This window comes from Aythya ferina (genome assembly GCF_964211825.1).
Source record: "Aythya ferina genome assembly, chromosome: 1".
In the NCBI taxonomy this organism is placed as follows: Eukaryota; Metazoa; Chordata; class Aves; order Anseriformes; family Anatidae; genus Aythya; species Aythya ferina.
In genome coordinates, this window is record NC_140296.1 from 70,411,688 (window position 1) to 70,428,585 (window position 16,898).

The window sequence follows — 16,898 nt, forward strand, 5'->3', positions numbered from 1 at the left end:
CAGAAGAGGAAAAAAAAAATAGTGTGGTAATTCCAAGAGCACAGACAATGCATCATCTGTGCCTTCAAGTTTCAGTTATCTATGCTTAAACTCGAATGGCACAGAGGAAAATACAGTACCAAAAGTATAGAAAAGCTATTCTACAAAAGTAAGACAAAAAAGCTTAGCATGTTCAGTCTAGGAAAACGAAGGTTGACATGAAATGAGTATCCTTTAAAAGCACATTTGATAAGGGACAAGACAACAACCAGGAAGGAGGAGGGATGCTTTTTAAACTGAAGAGTAACACTTGCAAAAGAACAAATAATCCATTCATTAATATCTTGTGCTTAACTTAAGGCCATATAATTTTTAATCGCCATACTAGTGGGATTTCTATAATCCACATTTAATAAGTAGTCCTAGTAAGGAGGAAGAAACTATTCTTAAAGTAGAATTTAATATATCCAGAAGTGCAACATTCCTCCCAAGACAGCAGAGGACATTGAAAAACCTTTCCTTTGGAGATCCTTTGTAATATTGTGTTCCTGAGAGTACATATTCTCCTTAATAACTAAAATTTGCTTGTCTTTTAAAAGGAGGAAATTCCTTTCAACTGCTTCGATACTCTTTCATCCAAAGGCAAGGTATGATTTAACAGCAGTAAGAACATCTTTGCCTACAGATCTCAACACCACACTTGACACCACTGACATTTGACACCACTTTAGTTAGTCTGGTACCTAAGTACTAGGTAAATCTATTTACTAGTTAGCAGGTCACTAAGTGAGCTTGAGCTCTGGAGCCATCTACCAACATAATTCGGTTTAGTTTGCAGCTCAGTCTTTGACTACTTCTATCATGCCACTTCAGAACTGGATCCAAGTGCTGTTCTGAAGCATTTCACTGAAAGACCATTCCCAGCAAGTAATATCAACAAAACTGCATTACTTTGGTTTCTTCTACCCTACGCAATCCTCTGATGGTGTCCTAAAATGGCTGTGCATTCCAGCTTGCCCTCATGCTATACCTCAAGTCATAAAAACATCTACCCTCAATTTTTTTTATGTTATAGAAAATCCAGGTCGGTACTCTGGTGACTTGCAGTACAGTCGCCATCATATTCACAGTTCACTCACCTTGAGCAAGAACAACAGAACACTCCCCCAAAACGCTGTGTCTAGCTATCATGAGGCTCCCAGCAGGCATCCAGGCTAAATTAGTTCCCTAAAAGGAATCTAGTCCGTGGAAAACTTGACCTCAGGACAAGAGAGTCGTGCCTGGCTTGCCTTCACAGAAGTTAACAGCTGTTATGACCAGTTAACAGTATTTTTGAAGAAACCACTGAACAGCAAATTTCAGGAAACATTTTAAAGAACAAGTCAGTATCTGCAAAAAACCTTGCAATTAAAACCTCATCTGTTTACTTTATACCAAGGGAGATGAAGAACTGAATTGACTGCACTATATAATTTATGAACTGTAAAAAAAGTCTTTTGACAGCAATGGGGTCTTTGAGTCTAGCTGCAGTTAGACTCACAACTACAATTAAGATGAAAATTCCCACCATTGATGATTAGCTGTTTGAGACAGCTTTGAATCTCTACTTAAAGGATCAATCAAATAGTTTTAAGAAAGCACATTTCCATTCCCTGCAAGAACTAACTAAAGAATTTATGGCTTCTAATTGGTACTGTATAAGCAGACTAGATTATGATCATCTTTTTTAGTCTTCACTTGGCTAAATCTAGGACAGACTTGCGTTACAGAAATATTTCATTTCCTATGGAAACTATGAAAAATAGAAGCCCCACAGCGACCAATTCTGTTCTAGATTTAAAGAGAGATTCACGTAATGGACTGGAATACAAGAGAAAGCTCATCTTTATAAATTACCTCAACAGTAGAAGGATATTAAGAAATGAGCCCAAACCCCAACCATTAGTTTCCTGCTTAAAGTTAAGTATTTGCACTACTTGCTAGACTTTCTGAATTCCCCCAAAAGAGTAATGGGAAGATCACTGGCATTCCCTTCAGCTTCAAATTCACAAATAATATATGAAAATAACAAATTTTAATCATGTCACATTCCCATAAGTTTTATGGGCCAATAAAATATACCAAATGAGCAGAAAATATTGTCCAGGAGAAATAGAACATATTTCAGTTCACTAAGAGAAAGCTGATTAGTCAAAATTTTCCCAAATTCTCCGTTCTAACCTTACGAAGAGTAGCTTTCTTACTTTCTAATATATCAAAAAAGGAAGAAAAAACATGACTAAATGAAAGAAACACATGAGGACTCTGTAAGACCAGACTTCAGCCCATTTAAAGAAACAATGTTTTACTATTCTATGTTATGGAAATATCTATGGAAAGAAAGACACATCTGGCCTAAGGCACAACGTTACATTTTCTAACATCAATTATAAGAAAAAAAGCCTTTTTGTATCAAACCATTCTGCAATCAATATGACTACATGTGATGACCAGCAGAGGACAAGAGTTTAAGAGCCTGATTCTTAATCATAACGAAGAGCCTTCCCAGCACCCTCCCCAGCCCTTCATGCTCTATGATACGAAAGCAACTGCGGAGTAATTCATGTGACCACTTGGGAAGGTAAGTAAGGCATCAGAATCACTACTCTCTTGAATCATCTAATATAGTGAGTTTTGAAAAAGCAGTCCTTTGTCAAGCAGGACATACTTTGCTCATTCATTACAGTCCAAATCACACACTTGATATTTCAAGAAGTGTCTCCTTCCCCTGTACAACTACAGTCTGCATGAAAACATATTGAAAAAAAAAGAAAAAAAAACAAGCAGATTTTGCTACGTTTGCTTCTTCATTGTTTTATCCTCCAATTCAACTCCTCCAAGTATACTAGGACATCAAACAGCTGAAACACAAAGGGACCTGACAAACATAGAGCACTGGTGGCTAAACATACATATTAAAACCAGAACTTCAGCTTCAGATACCTGTATTCTATTGAGCTCTACAACTGGCCCATGCTGACGATCTCTCACCATAGTTGCTTGTACAACTTTCCGGAAAGCTGCCTCCTAAAAAAGAAAAATACAAAAAATGAAGTTGCAAAACTGCTATCCAGTAAGAATGCTGCACATATTACACAGATAAACACACACACACTTCAATTTAGAGAGAAAAAAATGACTTCAACAGAACAGAGAAACTGATCCTGTACTACCAGCCTTCAGCAGTTTTCTTCCAAGTGCATCACAAAACACTAGAAAAAGCATAAAGCCTCGTAGTCTCTCTTCAGAAGACATGGAAACAGGCATCAAATGCTTTTGAAATACTCAAAAACAAACAAGTAAGAGCAACAGGAGAGGAAGCTGTGAAGTGTTAAAGGGCATGTTATTTGTGCTAATAGAATTCAAGCCTGAAACACGTGGGATACCAAAAAGTAAAGAGGAAAGTCTCTCCTGCATCAATCACTCAATATCATGGCTTGAAAAGTTGTACTGCATCCAGCTTCAGTTATTACTAGGCAACCAACACACTACTGAGTATAAATTGATTTATACCACACTAACATAAGTATATGGCAAACAGTTAATGTCAGAGAAAAACAATGAAAAAAAAGCCAAAGAAGAAACCATCCTGCTAAGGAAAGGAATAAACAAAAAAAATAAAAGGAAAACTTTTCATGCAAATTTAAATATCTGAGGTTAACTCGCTAGATACTTGGATACAATTTTACACTCTCAGTTTGAAGGTGGGTTTTTTGTTTAAGTCTTTAGAATCTCTGAAGGTAAGCTTGACTTAAATGCCTAGATACAGGTACAACATCACAACTTCTGCTGTCCCCAGTGAATGCCTTGGACAAAAAATACACCTTTTACCATATTTCATCTTGTATCTGAAGCCTTTCTACAACAGTTCTACCCACTCTAAAGTAAATGACATTAAATATGCTTCCTACACACCGACTCTCATATTTAATTTACTTAAAGACTCCCTGTTAATAGCATTAAGGTATAAAAGTGTCATGAACAGAATAGCTATCCCTTCTCTTTCCTTCCTCCCCAGTCCAGGTTTTGATGGAAAAAAATGTGTGGTCTTCTCTTGGTATGTGAAGTATGTGTTCTACCAGATTTCTTTACTTCACAATTTTATTGGGGTCTAGAGAAAGAGACTAAGACGATACATTCTAAGGAGTCTAGTTACAGGTTGTGTCTTATTTATTGACAAGGAACAGTACTGCAGAAGAAAAATTAACTGCTTCTAGTTTCAAATGGATTTTGTCCTCTGCAGATTTTGGATTTTGTCTGTTTTTATACTGTTATCATTTTTTGTTAGATTAGACAAGTTACTAGGACAGTGAGAAAATACAGATCCAAAACCAATGATCATACTGAACACCAGTCATCTTTTCCACATCTAAAGTTTTGAATTAATGTTGCACCCTTCAAGAACCTTAATTATCTAGACTTTCTCATGACCAACCTTCCTTACCACTGTGAAATTCCCTGCTTCTTTACCCATTTGAGACTGAACTCCTAGGTACTGCCTTCCTTTTAACCCTAGTCTAAAATCATAAAACCTGCATGGAGCTTTGGATCAGGCTGTGCATCACCTGTGTGTAACAACTGAAATACAAAAGCAATGACCATTTGAAATTTGTGGTTCCACCCCCCACGAATAAGCACCTACTGATTACTCTAAAAGAAATTTGCCTACACTACAAAAGACTTACAATATAAAGTTATTTTTAAGAACAAGATAGAGTAAAACCATAATGAAAACCAGAGGGGAACATAATAAAGGGAACACATTCACGAAGAAAGGTATTTGCATAATTGGAATGCAAATATTTGACATGCAACATACAGAACAAAATGAGATAAACAGTTCTACTTCCTTCAGAAACTGTTCAAGCAGTACATTTCTCTTACAGTTACAAATCACTGCCTTAAAAAACTATCCTGATAAATACCTTTCCCTGTGAAATCAGTATTCCCCGCAGTGTGTCAAACCCAACTGAGGGTCCTTGGCCAGTTTCATCCAATCTTCCTTCAAGATCAAACATTGGAATGCAAGGACAGAAAAGTTCAGAAATGTGATGCAACAGCAGAAGCCTGTTTCTCAATGAAATGATGGGTATTTCCTGTAGATGATTGTACTCCATAGGAACCTGCGATAAGGCAACAATATCCAAAAGTAATTTAGAATTATTATATACTTCATTTTATTAAACAGAACAATTTAAGATTTGTAGGCGAATCTGTATTAAATTCAGGTATTGCTTATTCACCCTGTCAAAACTTAATACAGAGTCCAGTTGTGTCTAAAAAAATATTCATAGCATATTAATAGTAATTATCTAGACTGAAACTGCCTGCAAGTATTAGAAACATGACAGACTATTCATGTTATCCCAAAATTCACAATTATTTTTATCCATAGACATACTTTACCACTACACACAGGCATTATGCACCATCATTACAGCTGAAAAACTGAATGTTCAAAACCAATCTTCTCAATGTGAGGCAAGCAATGATGAACCCCACTAGGAAGATCCTCACTGGTAGAATATAGAATTAAAATTCCCTCCAATTTACTGTTCAGTATTGGATTACCAACTGAATCTTTCTTTGGAAATAAGGACGTTAAACAATGGCTCAAAATAAATCAAAGCACGCCAAACTGATTCAGGGATTTAGAAAAGAAATATGTCTGCTAGAAGATGAACAATAAGAATACTAAGTACATTTAGAATCTGAATGTAGTAAGCCAAAATATTACCTGTGTAGGCAGCTTGCCAGCATTTGCAGGTTTACTGGTTGACCATGCTAAAGTATGTGCTGAGCCACAGGCTACCCTGTTGATCTTTTTGCCCTGAAGTGCTGCAACCAAGCGTGGTCTTTGGATGGCATTAGTTGTTCCGTCTCCAAGCTGCCCTTCATCATTATCTCCCCATGTATACACCTCCCCTAAACCAATAAAAGTAATTACTTCTGAAGCCAAGATAGAAGATTCTGATATTTTTAAAATAAAATTTTATAAACATTTTAACCAAATGAGGCCCTCAAAATTAGGATTTCCAGGACTGTAGTCACCCTGAAAACCACTATCTGTTGCAGGTAAAAATTAAATGACACAGTTATGTTCCTACAGCAGCTAGTATTAGATGCATCTATTTCTTCACAGTGTGTACAACAAAGTTCTGCTGCAGAGCAGTAGGAAATGGCAGACCAGAAGAGAAAAACCTTTTCAAAATATCAACCTTGTTTCCAAGCAAGGTTTCATTTTCTACAGTTATCTCCTATTTCACTACCATCTATAACACCCAGTTACTGTGCAGACTTTAAATTTGGGAGTGAGTCTGCTGTAAAGAGATCTTGTATCTCAACCTACTCTATAAAAAGCAGTATTGTTTGCACAATGCTTCATTTACCAGGTTAAAACACCTCAACAGGTAAAAAAAAAAAAAACTGTAAAAACACTAAATCAAATCATTCAACTCCTTGATGAACTTGTCGTAACTTTTAGAGCTCTGTATTGTTCTTTGACTGTCTGTATTTATGAAACTTAACTGTTATTTTTATCAATTAAAAGCCTTCTGTTATTTTTTAAGTGATCACTGTAAATCAATGACATACTTTCTACTCAAGATTTATGCAACATCTGCAAACAAAATATGCCCAGGCACATAAAGGACCAGTATTTTTAACAAGGACAGCCTACCAACATCTGAGCAAAAAAATATTTTTCCCCCTCCAAATGCAGTACTAAGTAATATCTGAGTACTAAGTATATCTGATTTTTATACCATCTTCAGTGCAGCAAACACAGTGTAAAGACCCTGTAGCAATTGCAATGACTTTCTTTCCTTGCAGTCCCTGCACTTGTCGTGGTCTTCTAACATGGTCATCAGATCCATGGCCTAGCCGATGATAATCTCCTTTGCCCCTGCACAGAGAAGATAAAACATTTCAAAACTCCGTTTTATTCTTAGAAAAAAACAGGAGGACAGACTCTGTCTGATATTAGGCCTGTAGATATATTTATAAATAGTCCAACAACCAAAAATATTTGATATTTAGGGGAAACAATATGACTCTGTCTCCAATTATTCAACATTAATCAACCCCAGCTTGTATGACATGGATGTGATTCTGCTGACAGAGTGAAAAAAAAATACTTAAAACCCCACTACATGGTTTCTGCTTATTCTGTGCAGGTCTTTACACCACATTTCAATGTGTATTTTGTTTCTTCTAAAAGTGTGCAGGCCACAGATCCATTGCAAGCATCCAATTGCAAAAACAGTAAGTTCACTGACGTCAGGGACTGGAACGGTAACTAATGTAAGATATTTACCAGGTATACACTGCTCCAGATTTGGTAAGAGCCACAGAAAATTGTGATCCACATTCTACTTTAACCACTCCAAGGCCTGTGAGGGAATCAATCTAGAAAAATAATAGCAAAATAAATCAAAATTAATTAAGGAAGCTATGGTTTCATCAACTGCCTTGTATTTAGGAATGTCTTACATGTAAGTCAAATAGGATGTGTAAGTGTTAAAGTGTCTGTGTATGCGCTTATGAATTAAAATATGCATATAGATCTTTTAGTAGAATTCCACTCCTTTCATCTTTCCACTATTTACTACTTAAACATTCAAAAGAAGCTCAGACTTGGAAAATTGTTTAAGATCTTATCTACTATTTTACCTGCAGTAATTGCTCCTTAGTAAAAACGGTAGGGTTTTGTCTCCAAATTCTTAACATTAATCATCCCTAGCTCCTCTGACATTGGATGTGATTCTGCTGACAGTAAAAAAAATACTTAAACCTGCAATACACCGTTCCTACTCCCTGTGTAGGTCCTCATGTCATTTTACCATCAATGCTATGGGACTGATGATTTATGAGACAAACAAGCTACTTCCATATTGTGTTGCATCATGCAATAAAAAACTTATTTGGGATAGTCTGGTAGACTTTGTCCTTTGAGAAATGGAATGTGGACAGCTGTATCTACATACAAAGGTGTGATTCTGGACTAAGAATCTAAAATCCACTGTGCACAGGTATTCACTTACATACTCTTATATTATTCTCCAACACAAACAGTGCTCATCTCTGTTTCAAGTGCTGATACTTGAATTAATATTGATATTGACTTGAATTGATAACGTACAGAGAAAGTATGGCATGAGGTAGTATTACACAACTTTATTAACAAAAGGAAGCACAGCCAGCAGGTTAAGGGAGGTGATTTTCCCCCTCTTGTGAAACCCCACCTGGAGCACTGTGTTCAGTTCTGAGGCCCCCAGTACAAGAACACCACAGACCTATTAAAACAAGTCCAGAAGAAGGCCACAAGGATGATCAAGAGGCTGGAGAACCTCTCCTGTGAAGACAGGCTGAGGAAGTTGGGGTTGTTCAGCCTGGAGAAGAGAAGACTCTTCTCCGCTATAAGCAGCCTCCCAGTACCTAAAAGGGGCTTACAGGAAAGATGGGGAGGGACTCTTTGTCAGGGGGTGTAGTGACAGGACAAGGGGGAATGGCTTTAAACTAAAAAAGGGTACGTTTAGGTTAGGTATAAGGAAGAAATTCTTCACTCAGAGGGTGGTGAGGCACTGGCACAGGCTGCCCAGAGAAGCTGTGGATGTCTGGAGGTGCTCAAGGCCAGGCTGGATGGGGCTTTGGCCAGCCTGGTCTGGTGGGAGGTGTCCCTGCCCATGGCAGGGGGGTTGGAACTGGATGGTCTTTAAGATCCCTTCCAACTCTTAACATTCTATGATTCTATGAAATATAAAGATTTCTTGGGAAAAATCTAACCTTAAGAACCAGTTAAAACAAGAAATATTCCTGAAGCCAGCAATTTCATCAAAAAGAAAACCAAAGTACAACTTCTTCAGTCAGCACAAAACTTGAAGACCAGTCATTGTATCCTACAAATCCCATTATTAACAACAGAAGAAGCCTGATGTCCCAAGGTAGGTGGAAGCTTGCTTATGTTAATGAATCTATTTTTGTTGTTCTCTTTAACCTCATGGCTTCTAAAACAATGAAAAAAATTATATTCAAATACCTTCATTGGTACTTTACAGCCATCACTGCCTCCTCTCCCAAGTTTTCCATAATCTCCATCACCCCAGGACCAGACTGTATCATCATCAGTAAGGCATAACGTCTGTGCATCGCCGCTGCCACACGCTATGTCAATCACACGATAGCCCTGGAGAGCTTCAACCTGTAAAGCAATCACCAGTTCTTGTTTACAACAAAAGACTCAGTCATTTAGTTTCATAAAAGACAACAAACCCAGCTTGGAAAGGTGCTTCACTGGAACTGTGGGTCTGAAATACCACAGGATCATGTAAATAAATTCAAGTCAAAGGCCTTTGCTCTTTTTAAACCAACAAAATGAAAGCTGACTACACATTTTAAAATACTGGATTATCCTTTTTACTTGGTTGACAAGTTAAATTTTTTTACTGAAGAAGTCAGGGAAAATAACTCATACAAAACATGTAAGGTTTTCAAAGACTATGTTCTGTTCACATAATTTCAGTTTCTATGGTTCACTACTGTATACACCACTTATTTCCCAATAGTCTTTTAGTAGTTTACGATTTCCTAGCACTTGCATTATCTGAATTTAATCAACATCTTAACTTCTGAAATGCTGCCATCTAGTGATGAAGTATGGAATTGGGAATCACAAAGTAAAAGGATACTGATCCACACGAACTGCATCCTCCCAGTCCACACCCATACTTGAAATAAGGGATTAGAGGTAGCCCAATCCATCATCCACAACTTCACATACTTCAAACTCATCTACAGACTAGCTACCTTCATAATAACCAAGAAAATGGGGTGGGGAGGGGGTGGGAGTGAAAGGAAGGGGAGGATGCATAACAAAGGTGGGTAGACCCTACTTTTGTGAGCAGGGGAATGAGCACATCTGGTTATTTTCGGTGCAAAGTACTTATGTGAAGGGAGTGCAGGCAGTTAAAGTGCATTTAAGATACTTCACACCCCCATCTCCACCCAAACTGGAAGCAACAATAGCTTGTAAATCTGTACCAATTGTAAACTGCTGTGACCTTTACACACCCTAGAGATGTTGTTTTGCTTGACAGGGAGGGTTAAACAAATTAGTAATAAGTTGTTTGGTGATCTCTAGCCGAGCTTTACAGCTCTACTTTTACTTCATTCTTTCAATCCATTCCTGTTTCCTAAAGCAACAGTACGTTTCCTACAAACGTATGCCGCCACTTCTTCCTTTTATTCTTTATACACAGAAATTGGAAGTTACAAATCAGAAGTTAAGAACTGGATTAAAACCATACAGAATTCCAAATGTTTCTTACCAGTTTAGGTTTTAGTTGGTCCTCACTATCTCCATGCCCAAGGCGCCCATATCTTCCCTTCCCCCATGTAAAAAGGTCTCCTGCAGCTGTAATGCATGCACTGTGTGCTCCTCCAGCAGCGATGTCAACCACTTCTATACCTCTCAGAGATTCGATTACACGAGGACGATCACAAGGGCTGAAATGAAAATAATTGTTTTGAGAACTTTTAGGATAGACCATTCACACACATCAATGTACAGAGAGCTTTATAAAACGAGTACAAGGGAATCTACCTCAGAATTTAATTTTGTGCCAGTTTAACTTCCTCAACATGTTTCACTATTCATTCAGAAATTAATTAATAAACTAGAATTATTTTACCATATGTTATACTAAAGCATTACAGGTTAAGTGAAATTACAGAAGCATTTACACTGGAAGATCAGTCCAATTTAACACTAGAAATTTTGATAACGTATATTGCATTGGACTGCTTTTCTCCATGGACTTAAACATTCCTTTTTCTTTTTGGTTCAGGATATTGTTGTCTCAAACACAACAGAATTTCTCCTTTAACATAGGAAACAATGCATATGAACATCAAAAGCAGAATGGCAGTTCTGCTCCCTCCTAAAGTGCCATGAAGTTCCACGTACCCACAAGATAAATTCCAAAAGAAATCCACTGGCCTTTGGCATCTACAGGTGTGCTAGAACACAGGATCTAGTCACAGAAATCCAAGTAACTTTATCTGGTAAGTATTTTGTAGTTCTCCAGTCTAAAAAAATGCCTTCCCATATCACTTCTTAACACTGACTTCAATATACAGACTCATATAACACTTAAATACATCGCAACTGTAATAATACCCATTAGCAGTTTAACAAAATAACACCTCAAAGCATTACCTTCGGTTTCCATGACCAAGTTTACCATCTTCTGCTTCACCCCAAGAATAAACTTCTCCCTCAGAAGACAATGCCAAACAGTGCTTTCCTCCTGAGTTCACTGCGACTTTCTTTATAAACACATGCTGAATGGATTCCAGTAAAGTTGGAGTAGAAACCGACTCTGTTCCTCCAATTCCAAGCCTACCACCTGCTCCGTATCCAGTGGCATACAGCTTTAAAATGAAGAATACGATTTAATTTCATTTGTGTCTTGAAGAACATTCACTAGAATTGTAGAGAAGAATTCTTATTGAATGTATACTAAAAGATAATTAAAGAAAAGCCTGAAAAAAACAGCTTTTTGCTTGCCTGTATACTAGTCTAAGGACAAAGACAAAAGTTGAAACAGAGGTTACATTCTTTTTCTTACTACATCAACATAGACGGAAAAGGTAGGCTGGCTTTGGGCAACAAATTCTTCATAAAATCTGAAGCAGAAACAGCTGGCTGCAAACAAACACAAACTCCTCCAGTATGTGTACCTCTTCTCCCCCTTTGCAGGTACCATATTTATCATCTAAGGCCTCTTACTCATGTCATCTCTACTGCATAGACATTAACTTCTTTTGCTTTCAGAGATGACCTGACACATAATTAAATTCTTCATAACCACTTGGTTTGTGCTTAGCTTTAAAGCCTTCAGCTTCCCTTTAAGACCTCAAGAAGGTTTTACATTTCCAGAAACTATCTACTTTTCCAATTCTACAAGCTAGTCCAGAAAGAAAGAGAAAATTCTACCTATATATGCAACTGTGACTTAATTTTGTTAATCAACTGTTCTACACTCACAGGAGCATTTCCCATGGCAATTCAGATTATCTTTCAAACCCAAACAAGGCAGACTCAGTAGCTGCAGGTAGCATGCAACTATTCAGTTTCACAAGAGGAATTTATGCTAGCCTGCTCCAACATTCCCTGTCAGGTGCGTGTAAACAAATTCTGAAAAACCATTTTCCACACTTCTTTTTACTGCAATACAATCTAACCTTAATCAAGGAAATACTAAGCACATCAATTTCTTGTCACCAGTTTCAATCTGTTTTGCCAAAAAATTGATCAGTGAAATATGATTATATAATTATGCAAAGAAAATTCTGCTCTAGGTTTTCAAGCTTTATAAGAAATACATGTTTCATAATAAAAAAGATAAAATGGTTTAAAAATCCCTCCTCTGAAAAGAAGAGCGATTTGGCCAACCTCTTTTCAGTGGTTTGTGGGGACAGGACAAGGAGTAATGGCCACAAGATAGAGCCCAGGAAGTTCTACACCAACATGCAGAAGAACTTCTTCATGGTGAGGGTGACGAAGCATTGGAACAGGCTGCCCAGGGAGGTTGTGGAGTCTCCTTCTCTGGAGATATTCAAGACCTGTCTGGACACCTACCTGGGCAGCCTGCTCTAGAGAACCTGCTTTGGCAGAGGGGTTGGACCCAATGATCTTTTGAGGTCCCTTCCAACCCCTTCAATTGTGTGATTCTGTGATTCTGTTTGCACATATTCCCCTTAAAATAAGAACTTTTTAAGAAGGTTTTATATTTTCAAAGTTTCTAAATCCTATGCCATAAGCCACAGTTTCTAGTCTGCTAGGCATTTAATTTTCCTTCCCCGAGAAACATTCAATTACTTGTACCTGAAAGTAGAACTAATGAAATTTAGTACCTCTCATGCCAGGAATGAAAATAAGGCTATATTCGAGTCAATATGAGCTGTCACTAATCTAATGAATTTTATTTTAAATTTTAATGCTGATTTTGTAAAAGTATCTAGAAAACATAAATGTGTGTGATAGTATTACAATATCATCTATCACCCACATGTTTCTTTCAAGCATTACTGTTGTAGCTTTCTTTCTTCCTTGCAATAAAGCACATGTAAACACAATTGCTTCTTCCAATTCCATCCCATACATGCAGTTTTTAAACAGTACCATTTTTTACTCTTCTTGTCTATCCAAAAGGTATTTGTCTCAACGCAATGATGTCAAGCAATTAATCCGTTCCTTATCCTTTTGTGAATCATTAACAAGGATGATACTGACTGCTTAGGACGGAAACATTAATCTAGTGATACACTATAGTGAAAGTGTTACAAGAAGTCTAGCTAAAAATCTCAATCACATCCTCTACACAAAGCTGCCATCTGTATCAAAATTAAGTTGTTTTCAAATTTACAAACTTATTTTTTTTCTCTTATACCTAACCCTAAATCTTTACATGGCATTCCTTTCCACTGAGGATTTAAGCATCTACAAATTAAATCCTGCAATATCTAATTTAAAGGCATTTAGCTAGCCCTGAACAATCTCAGATTCCAATTATAACTCTCTTCTGCCAGGGAGGCAACATCACCTTCACATTTTACTGTCTGTACTGTTTTATGGGACTCTATGAGCCTGTTGTTTCTATTCTTTCTTTGTTTTCCAAAATCTGATCACAGTTCTGAATTGAAAAATAAAGTATTCATGTCTTGTTTCAAGCATTTAATGCAACTGTACATTGAATTCCTGTGTTGTACCGGCAGAGTTGGTACAGTTTAGTTTCATTTAAAAATATATTTAATGTATTAAATAGGATACACATATTACTACTGACTTGGCCTAACTTATTCTGAATAACAGGATGAAATTTTTAAAGGGAGTTTAACAAAAAATTATTTATTGTATGCTTACTTTTCCATCAGCAGTCACTGCAAACAGAGTCTGTTCACCACCGATTAATTGCACTGGTCTAAGAGTAGCAAGAGCTTCACACGGAGTTGGGACTTTGACTTTTGCCCCTTCAATCCCACCAAGTTGTCCTCTATGATTGTGACCCCAACCATAAATAGTTCCACTGCCTCCAGCTGAAAGTGTCCAATCGTCAGGTCGTCTACGTAAAATTTGAAACAAAACAAAAAAGTTATAAAAGAGCTTCTAGGAAGTCACAAAAAAAAGTTGTTTGTTGCATAAGAGTTAAGCATCACAAGACAAAACAAGTGACAGTTGAAATCAATAACCTATTCATCCACTGGACAAGCTGTTCATCCTGTTCTCTCTTAAAGACATCATGGCACTCATGAAGAACATCCATATTTTCATTATCTGCCATTAATTCTCGGATTTTCTTTGCCACCTGTAAAATATTTTGGATTAAACAATGTTATTCCAATTATCAGCTACTCCTACCGTAGTTGACATAAAACACTTCAAATCTCAGCATATTCTTTTAAAGGGAACATTTTCACATGTTCCATCAGCTATTTAAAATTTTCCTGCAATACCTCATCGAGGAAAAGGCGAGGTAATGGAGTTCTTTTATCAAGAGCCACAGCAACCCTGGATGCCATACAGTATCTTCTGAACCAAGCCCATTTGTGTGTCTCTGCACAGCAAGGGAGAGTGTCCAATTCTAGATCACAAGCGAGAGCCACAAGCACCTGCAGACAAACGAAACAGATGCATCAAAAATGTGTAATAAAGAGTAATACGCATTTGATGTAGTAGAACAGCTCAGACCAGCAGGGCATGAACACAGTCTCAAAGAAATGTAAAGTACAGGGGACATCAAGAGCTATCCATCTTCATTACTCTCATTGACTGGGCAGCATCAAGTGTACCCAGACAATTTCACACAGTTAGCTATCTAATTTCTTCCTCCAATCCAACAATTTTCGCAGTACCCCTGTGAAAAATACTCCTAGATTAATTATCTTTTCAACATCAAATGACACATGCTGAACTTTTTACCTTCCATTTCTAAACTAAGTATCTTTCCACTAATGAAATCAATTTAGTTTACTGGTGAAGATGGTGAACAATAGATTACTTCTCTGTAAAACCTTTTACTGGAAGACTTTAAGGTAGATAAACCCTCTTATTTTAACTTTTACTACAGGGGAGGCTTTTTCAGCCTTCTTACTCTTGTTGATTTTCCCTAGACCTCTTCAGCTCTTTGCATTTTGAAGTACAAGACCCAAAACTAAAGAGCCTTACTTTTAAGGCATTTTTATTTCTTCCAACCAGAGGTCAGGAACATCTTCAGGGTATTTAAACCAATAAAAATATACAATACTCCTGTTAGGGAAACTCAAATCAGTTGTCAAAAACACAGCTTCAACTGTAATCTACTATACTTTCAAGGCTACCTACCTCTGCCTAGCTAGGTACTCCTGATCTTGTATTTGCATATTTGGTTCCCCTTTTAGAAGTAGCATTCTGATTAATCTTTATGCAATTTCATCTGTGACTTCAGACCCATTTTTCACAATTAATTAAGATAAGAATAAAATCTTCACAAGAATTTTCTCTATCACTACCACGTGAGCTAGTATCACAAAAAAAAAATCCAGAATAACTTGTGCAATGAATTCTTTACTGATTGCATTACCTTAAAGAAAGGGCTGTGGAGCAGTTGTTTGCCACCTCTCACAATAGGGTCTTCATAGTCAAACTGTCGCTGCAAAGCTTCTGGAAGACCTTTAACCAAAGCAGCTAAAGCACTCCCTGTGAAACTCTAGGAGAAACCACAGAACAAGAACATTTGTCTATGCATTGCAATGAGTTATTTAGATAACTATGACAAAAAATTAGTAACTTACCAAACTACAGTTAGTTTTGTGACGAATTGTTTCCAAATACAGAAGTATTTGTATCTTTTTTCTTTTTTTTTTTTTTTTTTTTTGACAATTCCAAAATCACACATATAAAACTGGAATTAGCTTTTTTTTTTTTTCCCCTAAAATGGTGTCCCTTTACAGGGACTTAGAGACTTGTGAAAGTAGCCTATTCATGTGCACGTCCTGTTTTGTGGTTAACAAAAGCCTTTTACAGCAGGGCCAACATTTTTAATGCTTTGCATATATCTTAATGTGAAAAACGTCAGAGAAGAGCATTGCAGCTTGCTTACCAAAGCTCGTGTTTCCCCATCATTATCTCCAAGAATCCGGTTGATGTTAATAGACTGGCCAAATTCTGTTGTGAGCAGTTTCCGTAGTCTCTGCAAGGCCCACATTCGGTGACCAGCAGCTAAGGAAACATAAGCACACAAAACCCAAAATTACTTTAAACAATCATTATAACTTCAAACAAGCAGACAAACTTAAGACTTACACCTACCTAAGGCACTCAGTTGAGCGCAAGCTGCAAGAGAAGCTGCCAAGCGAGGAACTATACTCCTGTTGGAAGCAAAATTTAAGCGAAAATCCAACAAACATGTAACCAAATCCATTGAGGGGCATGAAAGAATGCAACGATCTGAGAGAAGGTCCTTGGGGCCTGCAACAAAACAAAAAATAAAACAAACTAAGAAAATAGAAGGTGGAGAAGATTTCCCTTTGAACTGACATAAGAACAGAACAAGGGCAGGATTTAGCTGACCAAATGCAGCAGTCTACAGTGCTGGTCTACATCTGAGTTGGTCCATTCCACCTCCCTTTGAAGGGACAGGAAGGCAGACGCACTTTCATGACATAGAATCATTGAATGTCTTGAGTTGGAAGGGTCCCATAAGGATCAAGTTCAACTTGTGACTCCACACAGGGCAGCTCTTAGGAGTTAAACCTTGTATCTAAGAGTATTACCAAACACTGCTTCAACAACTGGTTTGGGGTCATGACCATGAGTGCTTATTCCAGCACTTGACCACCCT

At 37.3% G+C, this 16,898-nt stretch overlaps 1 protein-coding gene across 4 annotated transcripts in view; it reads right to left on the reverse strand.

The window, feature by feature from the left end:
• HERC2 (HECT and RLD domain containing E3 ubiquitin protein ligase 2) overlaps positions 1–16,898 on the reverse strand; it is a 109,587-nt gene that overhangs the window by 9,527 nt on the left and 83,162 nt on the right. For all 4 annotated transcript variants that reach the window (XM_084528681.1, XM_084528682.1, XM_084528679.1 and 1 more), the window contains 14 exons: positions 16,367–16,525; positions 16,158–16,276; positions 15,639–15,764; positions 14,533–14,688; positions 14,269–14,384; positions 13,943–14,141; positions 11,234–11,448; positions 10,344–10,521; positions 9,056–9,217; positions 7,334–7,425; positions 6,783–6,922; positions 5,756–5,943; positions 4,944–5,141; positions 2,962–3,045 (listed from right to left, as the gene is read on the reverse strand). In XM_084528681.1, the coding sequence (XP_084384807.1) occupies positions 2,962–3,045; positions 4,944–5,141; positions 5,756–5,943; positions 6,783–6,922; positions 7,334–7,425; positions 9,056–9,217; positions 10,344–10,521; positions 11,234–11,448; positions 13,943–14,141; positions 14,269–14,384; positions 14,533–14,688; positions 15,639–15,764; positions 16,158–16,276; positions 16,367–16,525 (2,132 nt within the window). The remainder of the gene's footprint in view (positions 1–2,961; positions 3,046–4,943; positions 5,142–5,755; positions 5,944–6,782; positions 6,923–7,333; positions 7,426–9,055; positions 9,218–10,343; positions 10,522–11,233; positions 11,449–13,942; positions 14,142–14,268; positions 14,385–14,532; positions 14,689–15,638; positions 15,765–16,157; positions 16,277–16,366; positions 16,526–16,898) is intronic.